Genomic DNA, 19878 nt, shown 5'->3' with positions numbered 1-19878 from the left:
GTAAACCTTGGGGTATCGAGATGACTTTGGTCTTTATGGCTGCCTGCTTTGAACTTTAGATAGGCCCCTCTGTGTAGTTTGGTTCCTTTGGAATCCGCTTACATTTCCTTTTCAGATGAAAAGAAAGGCCGTGTGCACTTTGAATCCCAGACATTGCGGTGCAGTGACCACCTTGGATTCCCATTCCTCAAGTTGTCGATCAGAGTAGAATCGGATCCAAGCTTTGTGGGTTAAAGATTTGGAATCCGGCTGATGCGGAGGCGGCCACAGAATCCCGGCTACTTGGTGATAGGATCAAGCAGCTGGCCAGATACCGACTAATGATGGCTCAGGTCTCACAGAATATAAACACTGAGCGATGGCTCACAGCAAAAGCCATCAGAGCTGTGCAATGCTTAATCATTTATTTACATAACACACAAGTTGACCGTATATAACTCACAGCCGGTGCGTGTTCTGAAACTTCAACCTCAGAAGAATTGCAGGAACCAATCAAAACATCTCTGTACACAAAAAGCTTCGGAATAATATATTCTTCTTTTGAAAAACAATATTCTTCTCGTTCCAATACAATTCCCCCTTTTCATTTGAAAATAACATGGCATACTTGATCCAGAATCTCCAATTTTACAGGACAGCATGCAAATACAGATTCAAGATTTGAAGTATCTAGTCACAATCGATATGTCGTAACAGCCCATATGTGCAGGTGTACATACCAACAATACCCTTAAATTTCACTACCCAGCATCTCCCTGGAAGCCTTGCCCGTATGATCTTTCGTCGGGGGGGGGGGGGGGCGGAGCTTTGCCCGTATGGTTCAAAATATCAATGGGAATCCTGCATCTTTCCTGTGGCTTTGTGAAGATATGATTCCATGGGAGCGATCTCCTGATGGCTTAATCCATGCCGCAAGAATCAAGACTGCAACATGCTGCGCCAGCGCATCCCATGGATGCAAGCCTTCCACGCTGGTTCATCTGAATGAAGAAATGGTAGCCTCTGGACAGGTCAAGTGGCAGCAAATCAAATCTTCTTGCACGAGACACTGAGAATTCCACGAACAAGCTGGGAACAAGATTGGAATGTAGTCAATTCCCTTTCCAGGATCATTGGAGATGTAAAGTTACTTATACCCACAGATATATTCCTTTGGTCCCCAGGGGCGCTCACCGTCTGCTTATCTCCTTTAGAATATGTTCTATGGATTGTACACCAGACGGCTGAGATTGCGAAGAGATACACGGTGAAAAAGAATGGATGTTCTTCGCCCACATCCTGTTATATCCATCCTCCAGTGAATTATAAATCATATTTCAAATTACTTCTGAAGACCTGCATCTTCTTGTTCCAAGTACAGCATTTTGAGCGTGTTCTTTTCTGAACCATGGATTAGGATGTTATTAGGAACATGTTGGGAGATCACTCTGATCAGATACATCATCAAACAGATATGCTAATTGACAATCTAAATAATAGTCTATGAAGTAGATGCAAGAATCTAGGAACTCTGAAGCGTGGAAGCATTCAATCATAGTTTTGGTTTGCGCACCTTTGCAGTTCTGACTTTTCAGGAAGCACGTCCTTCAGAGCATCTTACAGGCACAGCCACGAAGCCTATTGGCTGATACGCACATTTTACGAGCTCTGTGTTCTCAGGCATCCAGTCTCGCATTTCAGACAGTAAAGACAATGTGGGCCTCCATTCTGCAAGGCCAGAATCTTGCAAGCATCAGGCATGACCTAATAAATATTTACTGATGTGGGTTTTAACATGCAACAAGCCATAAGGGTAGCAAGCATCATGCATGACCTAATAAATATTACTGATATTTTAGCATTTAGCATGGACCCTAGAGAACATATCCAATTCATCAATTCCCTCTTCCAAGGCCCTGCCAACAAGTGAAACGTATTCTCAGTCCGAAAGGGGGTCAGCATGCCTCGCTTTGGCACATATTCTTCCAATCTTGCATGCTGCACGGGGCATGAATGCAGCCCAGATCAAACCGTTTCAGGTACACAAAAGGCTAGGCTTCAGATTTCCATTCACTCGCCATGCAAAAGTTAAAAACCTTTACAGACAATCACCTTGGTGAAGAAGACAAAGCACAATACTGCAAAATTGCTTGGCCAACTCATAGGACATGTGATGAGTTGACCAGCCTCTTAAGGAGAGGCAAATCAATACGTCAGTCTAGTCACTAAGGGATTAAGCAGTTACTACTTACAGAGCAGGGCCAGCATTTAACTTAGTTGGATTATAAGCCCATACATCCCCAGCACCATCCTTTTCTCTCTTGTGGTCTCTGCAGCTGCTGGTGGATACGAAGCATACAAGCAGCTGCTGGATACAATAGCTGCCCTCTCTTTTGCCACCTGGAAAGTAGAAGTTTGATCAGAGCTTGAGCCAAATATAGGAGCCATTACTTTATCACTGATCTAGAGAGAGCTTCATCTTCTTTCATCTTTCATGCATGTATCCAGAAGTGCGTACATGGCTATTGCTTGAACTTAAATTGTTTTGACGTCTTAAAAGGAGCAATGATACATGGTAATGCTTTGGACTGAGGAGATATGTGCCACACAAGTCCTAATTTTGCAACAAGAAGCACTCCATGCGTGCAGCCATGAAGTGACCTGTGATGAACAACTGTTACATTTCCTCAGTAGGCTCAAATGATCAGATCTGAAATGGGGTGTCCAGACTCCAAATCAGGTCAGTTCCATCTCGGTTGTGTGAAACACACAGGCCGACCAGAACCTAAGCTTTTCCCTTCCGAAGAAGAATGACCACTATTCGTGAGCTTTACACACCTACAAGTTCAGACACAAGCTTGATGTGCTAGAATGGGTGACGAAGTGCTTGCAAAAAGTCATTTAACTTTAACAGTAGATGAACTCACAGGTGCTATGGCCGTAAGCTTGAGACACGAAGAACCATTCCTCTGATACTGTATCTTGCATCATGCACCACCAGTCATCTCAGCACAAAAAGCTTAAGATGTTAAAAAGAAAAACATAGACATTTCTACTCTTTGAATTTAGATCACACACTCTCCATGTCCCTTGGCTCTGAAACCAGCCAACCTTATTCTCCTCAGCCACCTTTACTCAACAATCATGATTCCATACAACTTACAGCTCACACATGCAGCAGGCAACCCCAGGGCTATAAATAGCAGACCTTGTGACAGGAGAAACCAAACCGTAAGAGCTTCTGAGGAGCAAAAGACTTCAGTCTAGACACTAGACACAGTAAACCTTAGCACCAACCCAGGTTCAGTATCTTACCAAGGATACTCCAAATATGGCTGGATCACAGAGCTCCTCTCCCAATTCCAACTCAACATGGAGCCTGAAAGAGAACAAGATGTTTGAAGAGGCACTCGCCTACTATGGTGAGGGCACACCCAACCTGTGGGACAAAGTGTCCAGCGCCATGGGAGGCATCAAGTCTGCTGAGGAGGTGCGCTGCCACTATGAAGATCTTGTTGACGACGTCAAGATGATTGAGTCAGGGCGGGTTACGTACCCCAAGTACAAGACGCAGGGATTCTGGACCCGAGGTAAAGTCCATGGCGCTTCCAAAGCAAACTGGCAACAAATAACATAAGATGCTTTGTTCTGTATTGATAGGCTTTTGGTTAAGCATGCTAGTTAGTAATAGTCACACAGCAGGCTGCAGCTAAGCATAGCGACTATCATACCTTTTTTAATTATCAACCACTAATGGGTAAACACTTGAACTCACAGACTCGAGGGCATCTAATTATTTTATGTTCATTAGATTTTCGTTCATGATTGACCTCATCAACTTTCTATGCGCCAAACTACATACATCCTTTGTTATTCAGAAAAAGGATCAGGGTCTAATTACTTGGTCTTTGTCCACTCTGATGCCCACTAATCATGTGGGCTCCAATCCTAGTACTACCCGAAAAATCTCCTCCTTCCATAATGATGCAGCTTGAAGCTGACATGCAGTTCTCGTACAGCTTAACCTATTGCCAAAAAGGTTCTCCCCCTGGCCTTTTGAGCAGTGCAGGTCTGGGTCTGCCCCTGGGCATGGTTTGAGTTTGCTAGTTTCTTTGCTTTCTTTCTTGTCCTTTTCTTTTGTTTTATTTCGAGGGTGGTTTTGCAGATGCAATGCCTTACTACAATAGCAGCTAAATCAGTACAAGTAGACTTGATTACAAATTAGAAGTAATGTTCCGCACTTAGATGAACTGATGTGTGTTTGTTTGCTTTTGTTTCCAGGTTGAAGCATCAGAAGCTCAAGTGGGCCGAAACAAAAGTTCCAAGAATCTATGATTCACTTAGGTTCTAGAAGGAAGCGAAGTAATCCAATTCTGGTTGGAGAATAAAATGATGAAACATTGTGTATATGTATATAGTAGGTAATTAGCAATGTTAAGTCTCTTTGTTGTTGTAGGATCTAGTTTACATTCATAAACCCCCTGTATACATTATCCCCTTAAACTAAGTTATGAAGATGTAAAATCATGTATTTATGTTAATTAAAAAAGTTGTGCCTGGTAGCATTCTGTTGCCTCGAAAATTTGCTTTAGCTGGTCACTGTTTCTTAGCATCGGGCTCAAAAAGAGAGGTCGCTAGATTGCGCTCATGAACGACGCAAAGAACCTAATGCTAGAATCATGTACATTCGAGTCCACCAACAGTAACTGTTAAAGAATCCTCTGTGCATAAAGTGAAACAAGATGGTGTAACAGTAGAATCAAGACAGCAACACAGATTGGTTCTGAAACATTATTCCAACTATTTTGCACCTACTGTTCTAAGATCCACAATCAAGTCATGACTAAATAATGATATGGAATGGCATATATGAAAGCACAAATACCGTATCATTTCCAACAACAAAATTCCTGTTTCTCTAAACAAGAATCAGGATAGAAACCCTCAAATTATTATGCTCAGCGGTACAAGCTTACAAGCATAGCAGCATCGATTTTGAATATCCAGGCCCTGTTTAGATCTTTACCCGTAAACGTAAAAAAAACGTCACATCGAATGTTGGGACACATACATTGAGTCTAAATGAAGTCTATTTACAAAATTTTTTGCATGGATGGGCTGTAAATCGCGAAACGAATCTAATGAGCCTACTTAATCTATGATTTGCAACAGTGATGCTACAATAACAATCCGCTAATTATGAATTAATCATATATTAATTAGCATCATTAGATTCGTCTCGCGATTTACAACCCATCTATGCAAAAAAATTTGTAAATAGACTTCATTTAATACTTCAAATTAGCAAGATTTCAACACAAAATTTTTACGTGTAAAGAACTAAACACGGCCCTAATACAATTGCAAGCATGTTAGCAATCGACTTCGGTTGCAGCTCTGCAAGGACAGACAGAGTCACAACGATTCACAAATCTGGGACACCTTCTACCCCAGAATCATCTAAATCTAACAGCCTGGGACAGCAAATACATAAGATCATCACATACATGACATATTGACATTACATACCTAACTAAGAGCTCACATTACCCTTCTTCTTCTTCTTCTTCTTGGCCGCAGCGCCCTTGCTCTCCATGAGGCGCCACATGTACCATGCGCCGACCGACCGGTATGGCCTCCACCGCTCGCACAATGCCGCCATCTCCTCTGGCTTGGGCAGGGCCTTCAACTTGTACAGCTCCTGCACGCCCTTGCGCACGCCAAGGTCGCCGCACGGCAGCACGTCGGGGCGGTGCAGCGAGAAGATCATGAACATGTGGACTGTCCACTCGCCAACGCCTTTCACCTTGGTGAGCTCGGCAAGGAGCGCAGATTCGTCCATGGCGGCGACGGCGGAGTCAGAAAGCTCCCCGGCCGCGAATCTGGTCGCGAGATCGTGGAGGTGGGAGGCCTTGCGGCCGGAGACGCCGATGGCGCGCAGGTCGGCGGCGGCGAGCGCAAGGACCGCGGCAGGGGTTACCGCGTCGGAGGCTGCGGCGGACGCAGACGGGAGGAGTGCGAGGAAGCGAGCATAGATGGCGTCGGCGGCGGAGGTCGCGAGCTGCTGGTAGAGGATGGAGCGTGCGAGGGAGTGGAATGCAGGGAGGGATGGGGAAGCGGCGAAGGCGGGGGGCTGAGTGGAGGCGATGACCGCGGAGAGGAGAGGGTCCGCAGCTTGGAGGTGGCGTAGCGCGGCAGCGATCTCTCCCGGCGAAGAAAGCGCCGGCAGCACTGGAAGTAAAGGCGCCGGCGCCGTTGACGGTGGTGCCACGGCGGCCGTTGCGAGGGGTTTTCCCGGCGGTGTCTTGACGATCTTACGGGAGCGGAATGAGATCTTGGTGGAGCGAAGTTCGGTGGCCGCCGGAGGCGGCACGGTGGCCGGAGGACGGGAGCGGGCCGGCCGCCCCATCAGGGTCTCGGCGACGTACGGCGGCGCCGGAGTTGAAGGTCACAGGAGCAGCCAACTGCTTTGGACCGTAGGGAAATATGGTTGGGCTGGCCCGCCTGAGCACGGCCCACTCTAGTTCGTTTGCAGTTGCAGATAAATGGCGCAGCCCCGTCTCGGCCTACTCAAATTTGGATCGCGGAGAAGAATCGCGATCTAACCTGGGCTGTAAATATTAGATCCTGGGCCCCCAGACACTCCGGCCCAAGTTGAGGCTCCGCCGCCGCCGCCGCCATGGCGGAATCGAAGGACCAGCTCCCCGGCGCCGGCGGCGAACGTTACCTGCAACTCTGCAGCAAGGACATGGAGGCAGAGGTGGTTGCAAGCAGAGGCGCCATTTCTGCGTAGCCTTGCCGTCGAGGTCAGGGACCACGGCGGCGTCGCCGGGTGAGCGAGGGGCACCACGCATAAGCGCGCGGGTGCTTAATTAGCCAGTGGCCGGGGGAGTTTATTAATCGGCCGATGGAAACACCTCGAACAAACAAACAGCCCATCAATCTTGTATTCTTGTACATATGCGGAGGTGCCGGCGCGATCGCGACGGGCCAATCGCCGGGTCGTACATCAGGGCCACCGAACACGGAGACAGCGAGCGACGCATCTCCATCAAATCAGGGGAACAAGGGGGGAGATCCGCCATGACCCGCACATGCGCGTCCTCCTCTGGACCCTGGCCGGCCGTGGCACTGTGGCAGGACGCGAGCAACAACCCCCCACATGGCCGTTTCGTCGAGCTGGAGAAGAAGGGAATTGAAGCACGGCAACCAGATCGAGCAACCCACCACATGGCCCTCTCGTCGAGCTGCCCATGCTCTTCCCATAAAAGAGCATGACGTGGCCGGACCCGAGCGAGCAGCGCCGGAGATGGACAGCTCCCGTGGGCTGGCGCCAACGTGCTTACGTGCGTATATGCCATCTAGTACATCTAATAATCATTTTTGCGAGTATCTTCTATAACATGAATCTGGACGGGAAGTTCGTAATCTAGTGCGGCGTCGATCTGCCGTATCTGTCGGTCAATGCTCCCCCGTTTTGGAAGCACAAGATCTTGATGGGGAAATGGGTTCTTCGAGCATGTCAAATCATCGATTTTTCTGTTTTCTTATCCGTTGAACAAAGGCCGTCTCCCTAACACACTAGCATAAATTTTCATCAATAATTAGAGGTACTAAATAAAGCCAGTTTACAAAACTAACTCCACAACCCTGTGCTACTTCACGAGATGAATCTAATGAGGTCTTTGACTGCATGATTAGATGTTAGTTACTGTAGCATTAATGTAGCCAATCATCAATTAATTACCGTCATTAGATTCGTCGCGAAAAGTTACACTCATCCGTGAAGAGGCTTTGCAAATAAACTTCATTTAGTACTTCATGCATACAAGATTCCCTCGTTGCGCTAGTTATGCTAGAAGAAACCAAACAGGCCCAAAGTGCGTGTATTATGCCAATATCAGCGAAGGTTTTCATGTTGATATTTCTAAAGTAGTCACATAAACAAAAAGACTATGAGGCCATCCCCAACTCATAGTATCTGTATGTGATGTCTAAAAAAAAGAGAGCAAAAAACTAGCTATAGACATTACCTCTCCAATGCATAGTTTTTATGATGAATGAAGAAAATAAGTCTCATCCAATCCTCTCTATTCTCTTTCATTGCATGCCTCACTCTATCATTTTTCTCTCTTTCTTAGTTCTTATGTAGACATGATGTCTTGCATGAGAAATCATGTATATCTTTTTTCTCATTAACTCTCTTGCTATGTCATCATATTGATTATGTGGCAGCCTCATTAATGCTATGGACACCATTTTACTAGGAGGGTTGGGGATGGTCTGAAACAAAGGTTGAAACTATCTCTCCCAATACATAATTGGTTTCCTAGGGTCTATGTTGCATTTAATTTCAAGACTCATATACTGTTGGTATTTGTGTAGAAAGAATTTCATCTAGATAAAACCGGTTTTTTCTAATTCTTCTTAAATTCTATGTCATGTCATCATATAATCCTACATGTTGTGCTAATTAATGTGCATGAAACTTTTATAAAAACCCCACTGGGAATGGCCTTAGACCAGTCTCAATAGGAGATTCATGGAGTATTTCATGACATTAAATACCATCAATTTTACTAACATGATAAGGAGAGAGAAAGATAGAATTTTTTTAGAGAAAAGATTTCCCTCGCTTTATTGCAAGAACAAAGCGTACAAAATTCAATTCTAAGCCGTTACGTATTCTAGGCGCGTCCACCAAAGCAAGGAGAGGTCTCGACAATCCACAACATCCTAAGTTACGGACGTTACAATAATTGGAGAAAGATGGAATTTCATGGAATGTGAGAAGAATTTTATCACCATAAAACTCATCTGATATAGTTATCTAGACTGTTATCTTAATTCTCGGTCTAAATAACTGTGTTCATGAAACTGCCACTGAAATTGGCCTTTCTTTTCGAAAGGCTGAAACTGGCCTTGGTAGTCTGGTTCGGGGTAGACCGAAATCTGGAAAAGACCATTTCACGTGGATCTGATCATCTGAATACGAGCTCGCTCGGTCTTACTTATAAGCCTCCTGCCTTGATCATGGTATAAAACATCAAGAACAAGCTTAATTATGGACCAACATGCAGAAATGGCTGCCAAAAATAGTAACATTATGTTGACGTAAACAGATTCGTGAGCAATTTATTACAGGGAAAAAAATTACGGCAGCGGTCGGTCCAGCTCAGACTCGGCGAGCACATCTGGGTGGCTATCCGGTGGGCCCCCAACGGAGCTTCATACAAGACAACCCACTCCGGCACTCCCCGAGTCTTGCTTGCCTTCCCTTTTCAACGGGACGACGGTTCCTCTTCGCGTCGATCGTGTCCTCTTCTTGAGACGTCTCCACTCTCCAGGGGGAAAGAAAAATCAAGCTCGTGGCGACATGGGTAGCACCAGCAACAGGGGCGGAGGCGGCGCCGGGGAGGAGAGCGGCAGCGACCACGACGGCGGGATGCGGAAGCCGTTGCTGGTCGTCAACACGGGCAGCTGGTACCGGATGAGCTCGCGGCAGTCCAGCGTCGCCCCCGGGGCCTCCTCCATGGCCGTCCTTCGCGAGTCCCACGTCTCCGCCTTCCTCTGCACGCTCATCGTCGCGCTCGGGCCCATCCAGTTCGGCTTCACCAGCGGCTTCTCCTCGCCCACCCAGGACGCCATGGTTCGGGACCTCAGACTCTCCATCTCGGAGGTGAGTCCCAGCTGTATCGTATTGACTTGACGACTGCGCCTGGCTGCCTGCTTCCTCCCGGATCCTGCGGTTCCTCGGGCCTGACGATATTGATCGCGCGCTGCAGTTCTCGGCGTTCGGCTCGCTGTCCAACGTCGGCGCCATGGTCGGGGCGATTGCCAGCGGGCAGATGGCCGAGCACATTGGTCGCAAAGGGGTGAGAAATTCGGCACCTTTCTTTCCTGGCGGTTACTAGCTGTTGTTCCATTTTATGATCAGTTTGTTACTTGTAAGCTGACGATGAAGGAGGAGGGTCAACATCTCTTTCTTTTATAGACAGAGAGTAGGTTGTGTGCAGACTAACCAACAAGAAAAGCCATTCATTCCCCTGATAGAAATCACTTCTTTTTAGGTGGGGCCTTTTTTCAGGAAAAAAAACTGCTGAATTTTGAAAATTGAAAGTTAATTATTTTCAACTAATGGGTGCTTAGGGACTATGGAGTTACTTTTCGGTATAGTCAAATAAATTGGGATTTGAAATTATTTTTCCATGTTCGTTTGCTTTCTTTACTTTGATAAAATAAAATGTGTGTAATTTGTACATAAGTTTGGTCTCTTGTCCAACGTGTGGCAACATTTCAGTAGTTAACTGCACTAAAGCTTTACTGCTATTCTGACAGTTTTGCTAAAAATTTGCAGTCACTGATGATCGCTGCAATCCCAAATATCATCGGTTGGCTTGCGATCTCCTTCGCAAAAGTATGAAACAAGGGCATGTGCCCTGAGTTTAGTTTCATCCATTGCTGCTTCTTTATCTGCCTGTTAATGTCCGTTTTACTTTACAGGACGCCTCGTTTCTGTATATGGGAAGATTGCTTGAAGGATTCGGTGTCGGCATTATATCCTATACGGTTTGTAATAGAAGATTTCTTGCCTGCTTATTTCCTGCAAAGAAGTTCTGTATTTCAGAACTCAGGCACTAGTGCAGTTGTAAGTGTTCGGGGAAGAAAGAGACTAAAAGATCAAGTGGGACTCCAATATTGTGGATCTAAAGTGAACCATAACCGATGTATAACTTACTCGTTGTTAAAAGAACCTTGGATGTTTGGACTAGTTACATGACTAAATCTTGGTATGTAAATTATGTGATACCAGGTACCAGTATACATAGCAGAGATATCTCCTCAGAACATGAGAGGAGCTCTTGGTTCCGTGAACCAGGTATGCTTCATCACAAGAATCTTTTCATTTTTCTTTTTGCGAGATAAACAATACTTTCTCTCTCTCTCTCTTTTTTTATGTTGGGACTCATTGTGCCATTGTTCATCCTACAGTTGTCTGTAACCCTCGGTATATTGTTGGCCTATTTGCTCGGCATGTTTGTTCCATGGAGGCTTCTTGCAGTGATGGGTAAGGTTGCTAGATACTGTTGTATTACTGATTTAAATTCTTGTTGATTCCATTCTATACTTAACCTCTGATATTTCAGCTCACAAGATCGGTAACTGCAATATGTTCTCCAACATGACTATGATCATAGAAATGTGCTAGTCAGATATTGTAGTTTCACATTAAATATGAAATGTGCAGACTAGTATGTGTGTCTGGAGTCAAGATAATTTCTTATCTAAATGTCTGGGCTACCATCCTTTCAGGAGCCTTGCCGTGCACAGTGTTGATTCCTGGCCTTTTCTTCATTCCAGAATCTCCAAGATGGCTGGTATGTATATGCATAAACTGGATATGGAATGTTACATCAAATTGAAATCCTAGCGATCAATGTTTGTTTCTCTTATCTCTAGGCAAAGATGAATTTGATGGAAGATTGTGAGACTTCCCTACAAGTGCTGAGGGGGTTTGAAACTGACATCACTGCAGAAGTGAATGATATAAAGGCTAGCACTTTATACTTTTCCTCTGGACTGACTAAATGTGAACTATGAACTATTTCCAGTTTAGCTGTCAATATTTTCTTTAGATTGAACACCAGAATCATCTTTAGTTTTGATGTGCATATTGCAGAGGGCAGTGAAATCAGCGAGCAAAAGGACTACAATCAGTTTTCAAGAGTTAAACCAAAAGAAATACCGCACGCCCCTAATTGTAATGTCCTTAACTTTGTTGGCTTAATTCATGCCAAAACCATTAAATACAGTTTGTAATGTCATTGCTCATCACCTTGGCAGCTAGGGATTGGCCTACTTGTACTGCAAAATTTAAGTGGAATCAACGGTATACTGTTTTATGCAAGTAACATCTTCAAAGCTGCAGGTAAGTTGTGTGGTTTTTTATCTTGGCTGTACTTTTTTGTTCTTAGTAGTTATAATAAGTCTTAGGCACCACAATTTGGACACCTTGCAAATATAACTGGAATTGTAGGAAATAATTCTTGTTGATAACCACTATCGTGGTGCAAACTATTAATGGCTATATGCTTTCTAGATGTAGGAATAACGTAGTAGATACCTGATTTTCATACCACCAGAATAGCCATAAACTTAACTTTTTTCCTTAATAGTTTAGGATCCTTTGCCATTATGTATAACATGTTAACATAGTCTATTTTCTCCAAATTTAACACCCAAATCTTCAGGGGTTACAAACAGCGACTTGGCCACCTGTTCGCTCGGAGCTATCCAGGTGCATAGCTACGATAAGTTGATGACCTGATTCAGTTTTATCCTGATTTATTTAAGCTGCTCACAGCATTTTGTCAGGTTCTTGCCACAGGAGTTACAACATGGTTGTTAGACAGAGCTGGGCGGCGCATCCTTCTTATTGTAAATTATTCTTCACTATGCAATCATTTGTTTGCATTATTCTGCAATTGTGACTTAACTCCGCCTTCAAATGACAGATTTCTACTTCCGGGATGACTCTATGCCTTCTTGCTGTTTCTGTTGTTTCTTTTCTCAAGGTATGTTCAAGTTTCTTTACTCTAGGATCTTAAAACTTAATCGGAAGATAATAGTTCATGTAAGCAGATTTTGATGCGCAATATCGTTACAGGGTGCCTCATCTCAGTCTACTGTGTTTTTTTCTATTCTTTTCAGGATAACATTTCACATGATTCAAACACATACTACATCTTAAGTATGATCTCCTTGGTCGCTCTCGTGGTATGTTTCTGTTATATTTCTTCTGAATATCTGCATCCAATGTGGAATCAACGCCAAATTTTAACTCAGACACTATATATGTTCAGGCTTTGGTCATTGCCTTCTCCTTCGGTATGGGTGCCATTCCCTGGCTTATGATGTCTGAGGTACCGTACTTAGTCACATAGATGTCTGAGTTATCTCTGCTTGTAAAATACCTACCTTCTAGTTTTGTCATTCCAGTAAAAGGCAGTTTTTTCTTTCTTTCTGCATAACCATAACTTTTGGAGCAAGTGCGTTTGTTTTAAAACTCAGGCACGTGATGTAAGTTCTCTGTAGACAACTGAAACTTTGTATGTGTTCAGATCCTCCCGGTTAGCATCAAGAGTCTTGGAGGAAGCTTTGCGACACTGGCAGCCTGGTTGACATCATTTGCTATAACAATGACAGCAAATTTGATGCTCACCTGGAGCGTTGGAGGTTCGAGTTTTATTTTATGCCTCCCTCTTTCATAGGAATAGGATTGTGAACCATGATATCTGATTCAGGTTGCCTTTTTTTTTTCTTCCTGCAAATTCAACAGGCACTTTCCTCTCCTACATGATTGTGAGCGCCTTCACTCTGGTTTTCGTTGTCCTTTGGGTGCCAGAGACAAAGGGCAGAACTCTAGAGGAGATCCAATGGTCGTTTCGCTGAGGTTTACACGCATTAAGCAGATGCAATCACCCAATGATTCTTCGAGTTTTTCTCCTGGAAGGCAACGGTTGATTCGTGCAACTGGAAATTTTGGGTATTCCTCCCAGCACAAATACTAGGTGAAGGCCACGGATTCTTTCTGTTCATACGCCAGTTTGTACATTCTTGTGCAATGCTGTGAAAATACATGTAAATGCTGGGGCATTGACTCTTACCAAATTGCTCTCCTGCCTTAAGTATTGTATAAGATCAAGAGTGCATTGTCAAAGTTGTATGTAAAAAACAGGAGTGATCAGTCTCAAGAAAGTATCTTTGAGGCCTGTCTGATTTGGAATCCTTCTGTTGGGTAAGAGTTTCGGCTGGCACTTACATCTGTAACTGGATTACCAAATGGCATAACCTGGGCACCCCAGCCGCTGATCACCGTCCATGTTCTTGCTGGGTTCGACTCCGACGACAGAGGAGGGCATCGCCAGGGTCCGGGGATGCAGGTCGGTGTAGTGAATGAGGGTAAGCTGTGGGGATGGGGATCGTTTCCACCGTCCGATCGGAGCTCTACGGTGTAGGCGGAGGCGGTAGATGCATCGTTTCGCTTGGGCCCACCAAAGTTTCGATCCAATCCGGGCTGCTGATATTTTGGATTGGATCGCGGGGGATATTGGCGACTTAAAGCTGGGCCCAACAAACAGTAGGCCGCGTGGAGGCCCATTCGAACTCTGTTCTATGAACAAGTCGCCGGCGGCCGGGATCGTGGTTGCTGGTCAGCTCGGCGAGGAGCGCGGCCTCGTCCGTCTCCCTCTCACCGTGTCTATTATCTCCCCGGCGGCGAGGTCGTGGAGATTGGGCGCTTGCTGTGCTCGAGGCCGGCGCCGGCGGGGGTGCCCGCGTCGGGGGAGGAGCGCGGCGCGGGCGCGAGCCGCGAGGGTCCGTTGCTACCAAACGGAGAGATCTCCGGCGATCAGTGCATCCCAATCATCAAGCTTTGGGAGAAGAAAATCTGGGTGGCATGATCTGCACATGCCGACTTGCGACATTGTTCCTTGGCCTTTCCAGCATGCGAACAGCCACACGTGACTCTTTCGTCATGGGCTTCCAGCGTTCTAAACTCCACGAGAAGCACGAAATTGTTATTTATTCTACCATATGAAGCTGACGTGGCTGTGGGCAGCTCGCCAGCTGCCATCAGCCTATCCGCACTCGTCATACTCCAAACTCACTGTCTAAATGGAATATTTCATCCTAGTCATCGAGGTTCTCTACTCTATATTTAGTTTCTCCGCACACATCTATTCTTTATATCTCCTCTCTATACCAACTAGCGGTTACGAGACCCGCGTATCAGAATTTTTTACTTTTTCCCCCTCCCGAGTCCCGACGGCCCCATCCTCCCACTCTCCCCCTCCTCTCTCTCTCCGGCGCTCCCGCCCCCATCGCCGGCGGAGCATGCCTGCTCGGGCCGCGGCGGTGCGACGCGAGGAGCTGCCCCGGAGCTCCCTCCCGGCCGGATCTCAGCAGAGTGCGGCGGCTACTCCCTCCCGCCCGGATCTCAGCAGGGCCGCGGCGGCGTGCGCGAATGGTCTGCACGCGCGGAGCAGGGGGCGTGCTGAAGCGCCCCGACCCGAAGATCAAGGCTAAACCATGTATTAATTACCGAATAAGGTCTCCGGCATAATACATGTTATATCAAGTGGAGTCCAGAGTCATACAGAGCTTTATTCAACACGTACACGAGGGGTGAAGTGACAACACAACGCTACACAGAACAACCATAGGATAACGACTAGCATGACGGCATGAAGGACTAGCTCTTCATCCATCACGGCTCCACTAGATCAGCATGGGTGCGGACACGATCTACTCGTAGTCTTCTGGCACAAAGTCAGGATCCTCTGGAGAAAAATCAACAGGGGTGAGTACTAAAAGTAATCAGCAAGCTCCACCTCGCCCTATGGGAGGGGAAATGACATGCACGACGCACATTGAGCACAATGCATTAGCAATGCAACTAATGGTATGCAACCCTTTCCCGACACAACCCACAATAGATAGCTCACTAGTTGTCAGGACCACACCGTAGCCTGCCCATGCCGTGGGCACGGTGTAAGGATCACTGGGGTGTCCGACCCTAGAGGAGGAGGGGGTGAATAGGGTCGCTAATCGCTTTTTAACCTAGGGCTCAATCTAATTGCATAAAATAAACCTAACACGTCCAACACATGCTAGTTATGACTAAGGTTTATCTATGCTACCTTCTACTTACCCCAAAAGACTTGCAACCTATAGCCAATCCTAATCAAACTAACTAGGAAAGTAAAGGTAAGCAAGATAGAGTAAATGCGGAAACGTAATGCGGTAAGTAAAGCGGTAAGGGAGAGGATATGCAAACTCCCGTGAAGACACCAAGACACACGATTTAACGTGGTTCGGTTAGGACACCAAAGTCCCTCCCTACGTCCACGGCCACTTGTCCAACACGAACAAGTGTGATGCCGAGTCTCTTCGCTTGATCACCGTCTTGCCACGCCTCCAAGGCTCCCGACAAGCAAAGGCTAAGTGACGCCAAGTCACAAAGACGAGGTCACCGCCACCGTCTATCTTGAAGCGTCACCACGGCACCGTCTTCACTATCTTGGAGCTTTAACACCAAGTAGGGGCCTCCTTCCCCGCACAAAGTGTCGTTGCCACTCCACACCAAGTCGGAGGGTCACACGACGAGTACACAAGGTGCTTGCCGCAGCAAGGCTTTCTCTCAAGCTAGTTCTCTCAAGAACTAAGCCTAAACAAGCACTAAGCACTCTCACAAGTGTGCTTAAGCCTATATGATGTACAATGAAGCTCTATGGTGGTTGGAGATGATCTTTAGCTCTTGTATACTTCCTTGAACTCCAGCACTCTCAAATGATCCGACCTTGGGGGTATATATAGGCAGCACAAGCAAATATAGCCGTTGGAGAAAAGCTGCCAGAAATGTGCTTAACGCCGGTTAATCCGACGTACCCCAAAAGCCATCATCGGTTCAACCGGTGTATGTAAACTGCCACTTGAAAAACTAGCCGTTAGCAATTAACCGATGTATCGCCGGTTTAACCGATGCAATCAACCGGTGTATGTAAAATTAGCGTCGGTTTAACCGGTGATTGTAACTTCTTCACGTTCCTCCAAAAACCACCTCTCTGGACAACTGAACCGATGCAATTGACCGATGCATCGTCGGTTCAACCGGTGTATGTATTTTCATCGGTCTTCGTTTGGCAATGCACCGACGTATGCATTTCCTTCAACGTCGGTTAATCCGGTGAGTGTATCTTCAGTTTCCAGCTTCTGGACAATTACACCGGCGTGTGTCTTTTCCTTAACATCGGTTCAACCGGTGTATTGAATTTCTTCACAGTCTCTTCAATTCTTGTCCTTTGGACCGAAGAGGTTTCAGGGCGCTGCCCTGAGACCCGCGAGGGGCGGCTCCCCCTCGACCCCCACCCCGTAGGGGTGGCCCTTCGGGCCTAGCTGCGCATATCTTCTCTTTGTCATCACTTGAACCTAAAAGCCTGGGAATGTTTATCTTGACAATCATATTAGTCCAAGTGTTGTGTGTGTCATCAATCGCCAAAACATTATATTGAAATATGGCATGAGAGGCCATTTTCGCTACACACGGACCATTCGAATGGATTATACACTCTGCAGAGGTCGTACACTGTACCCACACGCTCGGCTGCCCGAACGGACAACCGACATAGCCGACACCCAGCCGTGGTCACGCCCCAGCCCGGCCGCACAAACCCTCGGGCCCTGACCCCAATGGTCTATACCCGTAAACCATCCCCGTGACCGTCAGGCTAACCAGTGGGATTAGGCTAAGTCCGGCCCATACCAGAACCTGTGGTCGTACTAAAGTAAGCTAGGTGAGATGTCAAAACAACTCGGTCCTTATGGTTCACCAGGACAGCAACCATCCCTCAACATATCAACTCGAGCCTACCACCACGGTAGCACTCACCTGCCAGTCTACCACCACGGTAGCGCCGGCTCCAGCATAACCAGCTGCCCTGGTCTCAGCCAGATCCCTTCGTATCCTATTCTTAGCTCTGGATATGCATGACTACTCAGATGCATGCATGAGCACACTCAATCACTCAAGTACTGGTATATGTAATCGATCCTAGACCCAGGCTACAGCTAAACATCCTCACATGGATGCAACCGCTCACGTAGGGGTCGATGAAACTTGCCTTCGCTTGCGTACGCGTCGGCGGCGGCGGCTTCCTGCTCGTGGTACGGGTCTTCAGGCTCCTCCTCGGTCACTCCGTGATCTATGGGCGAAAACGGCACAACCGGCAAACAAACACAAGCAAGCAATAAAATAAGCTCAAATGGAGATAAAAATAGGAGGAATAGATAGTATATGATTTGAGGAGAGTTAAGGAAAAAGAGTTACATGAAAAGGAGTTGATATGAAGGAGATATTGAGTTTACAATATTGATTGGTAGAATGATTTGGATTAAGTGCTCACGGCCTGGTGGGTGTTTTGGGCCTTTATTAGTGTTGTGGAGTTAATGGTCGGGGGAGCTGCCTGCCATCTCACCTTGGTGGGGAACAGCTCGAGAAAGAGGGTCAACTATTGGAGCTTCGTCTCGTGAGTGAGCTGGGCTCGTGAGGAGTGGTTCAGCTAGCGGAGCGAAGCGGCTCGATGTGCTTGGGCTGGTGACGGGGCTTGTCACGGCCTTGCTCCTTTTATAGGCGAGGAGAGCAGCAACGGTGTTGTGCAAGGACGGGCGATGGCGTGGGCTGCGGCAGCTCGTCGTCAACGCGAATAGTGGCAGCGCTGAAGGCGCGAGCGCTGAGGCGGCAAAGCCGGCGAGGACGCTGCAGCGGCGTGGGCGAGGTGGGGATGTGGGGGTGGGCGGCACGGCGTGGTGCCGGCGGCAGTTCGCGGTCCCGTCGTGGGGCCGGCGTGTCGCGCGTGCGCGAGCGAGAGCGAGCGGGTGAGGCGGTTCGACGGAAAAAAATCTCGGCCGGCACTGTGCGTGGCGACCCCGATTTATAGCGAGGTGGGTGCTGCCATGACGGGTCATTTCAAGGTCAATGGTGTGGGTACTCTGTGGCTTTCAGGGAATGATGAAGTTATGGCAAAGGAGTTAGGCGCTTTCATGATTGTCTGGGAATTATGGCATGGTACGGTGACTCGAGAAGCTTTTATGGAAAGAGACGAGATGATTTTTGTCATAGGTGCAAGCATGCGTATGCTGGTTACTGGAGGGAACGAATGTACTAACGCAAGGCAAGAGTATAGAATAGTTTGCCTAGTAATTACGTAATACCTCATATGACATTAGTATTATTTTACGTTACTAGTTTAATTGCAATACCTCATATGACATTAGGATCCTCATATGACATTGGAGCAACAAAGGAACACACACCTAGCACACTCTACCTATGCTCACTTCTGCCATGCCCTTGGATGTGTGTGGGATGGAGTAGTATGGCATGGCAAGGGGTGGCACTCTCCTTATATAGGCACCCATACCCTCTTGGATGAGTGACACATGTCACACTCTAGGAAGTTCCCTACAAATATCTAAGTTCCCTACAAATATCTAAGTTCCCTACAAATATCTATTTCTAGAAAATTCTAAATTTTACCATGACAAGAAAATATTCAAGCTTCATGTCTTCTTATGATTCTTTGTGGAGCATTCTAGAACCTTGTCATGGTGAACAAAATTATGCCATGGTTTATCCTTATTTTTATAGAACCTTCTAGGAGTTTGAATTATATATTTCAACACTCCCCCTTAATCGTGATGAAAACTTGGATGTTACAAACCTACCCCACTTAGGTTGAATCTCGTCCCCGAGATTCACCTTCACCACTAAAGAGACTGGGAAACTCAGCTCGGAGCGCGTCTTCTCTCTCCCAAGTTACTTCTGCTTCCGAATGCCTGCTCCACTGAACTCGGCAAATCCTGACTTCTGAGTTGCGGGTTCTTCGCGTCACAGTGTCCAGAATTTTTACTGGTACCTCTTGATATCTGAGATCATCCTGCAGGTCGATTGTCTCTAGGGCCACTTGTTCGACACTTTCTGAGTTGGGACACATGGAATACATCGTGCACATATGACATCTCTGCTGGCAACTGAAGCTTATAGGCTACCGCTCCCACTTTCTTGATAATTGGGAAAGGTCCAATGTAATGTGGAGCCAACTTTCCTCGTACCTGGAATCTGCGTGTGCCGCGAATTGGGGAAACTTTAAGGTACACATAGTCTCCAACTTTGAAGCCGAGAGTACGTCTTCTTTTATCGACATAACTTTTCTGGCGGGATTGAGCTACCTTTAGATTCTCTCTGATTTCTACTATCTTGTCTTCTGCTTCTTTAATAAAATCTGGGCCCTCAATAATGCGGTCACCGACTTCGGTCCACATGAGAGGTGTGCGACACTT

General features: G+C 46.6%; 3 protein-coding genes and 1 pseudogene across 3 annotated transcripts; 2 read left to right on the top strand and 2 right to left on the bottom strand.

Moving 5' to 3' along the window:
* Positions 1 to 811: 811 nt before the first annotated feature.
* LOC120697817 lies at positions 812 to 1649 on the bottom strand (annotated as a pseudogene).
* A 1544-nt stretch (positions 1650 to 3193) lies between these two features.
* Positions 3194 to 4561, top strand: LOC120697816 (protein RADIALIS-like 3). The gene is made up of 2 exons (XM_039981167.1): positions 3194 to 3569; positions 4261 to 4561. The coding sequence occupies exons 1-2, from the start codon at positions 3311 to 3313 to the stop codon at positions 4263 to 4265; spliced, it is 264 nt and encodes an 87-aa protein (XP_039837101.1). The 5' UTR covers positions 3194 to 3310; the 3' UTR covers positions 4266 to 4561.
* A 729-nt stretch (positions 4562 to 5290) lies between these two features.
* On the bottom strand, positions 5291 to 6706 carry LOC120697813 (probable DNA-3-methyladenine glycosylase 2). Its single transcript, XM_039981165.1, has one exon. It carries the CDS (start codon positions 6386 to 6388, stop codon positions 5513 to 5515), a length of 876 nt encoding a protein of 291 aa, XP_039837099.1. The 5' UTR covers positions 6389 to 6706; the 3' UTR covers positions 5291 to 5512.
* A 2535-nt stretch (positions 6707 to 9241) lies between these two features.
* Positions 9242 to 13755, top strand: LOC120697812 (sugar transporter ERD6-like 4). Its single transcript, XM_039981164.1, has 17 exons — positions 9242 to 9658; positions 9765 to 9854; positions 10337 to 10396; positions 10483 to 10548; positions 10793 to 10858; positions 10972 to 11047; positions 11293 to 11357; positions 11440 to 11532; positions 11660 to 11740; positions 11824 to 11908; positions 12231 to 12277; positions 12355 to 12417; positions 12495 to 12554; positions 12691 to 12756; positions 12843 to 12902; positions 13101 to 13215; positions 13319 to 13755. The coding sequence occupies exons 1-17, from the start codon at positions 9356 to 9358 to the stop codon at positions 13429 to 13431; spliced, it is 1509 nt and encodes a 502-aa protein (XP_039837098.1). The 5' UTR covers positions 9242 to 9355; the 3' UTR covers positions 13432 to 13755.
* The last annotated feature ends 6123 nt before the right edge of the window (positions 13756 to 19878 follow it).

The sequence above is a fragment of the Panicum virgatum genome, chromosome 3K (genome assembly GCF_016808335.1).
Source record: "Panicum virgatum strain AP13 chromosome 3K, P.virgatum_v5, whole genome shotgun sequence".
Taxonomy (NCBI): domain Eukaryota; kingdom Viridiplantae; phylum Streptophyta; class Magnoliopsida; order Poales; family Poaceae; genus Panicum; species Panicum virgatum.
Note: the sequence above shows the minus strand (reverse complement) of the source record. Positions and strands in the feature narration are given on the sequence as shown.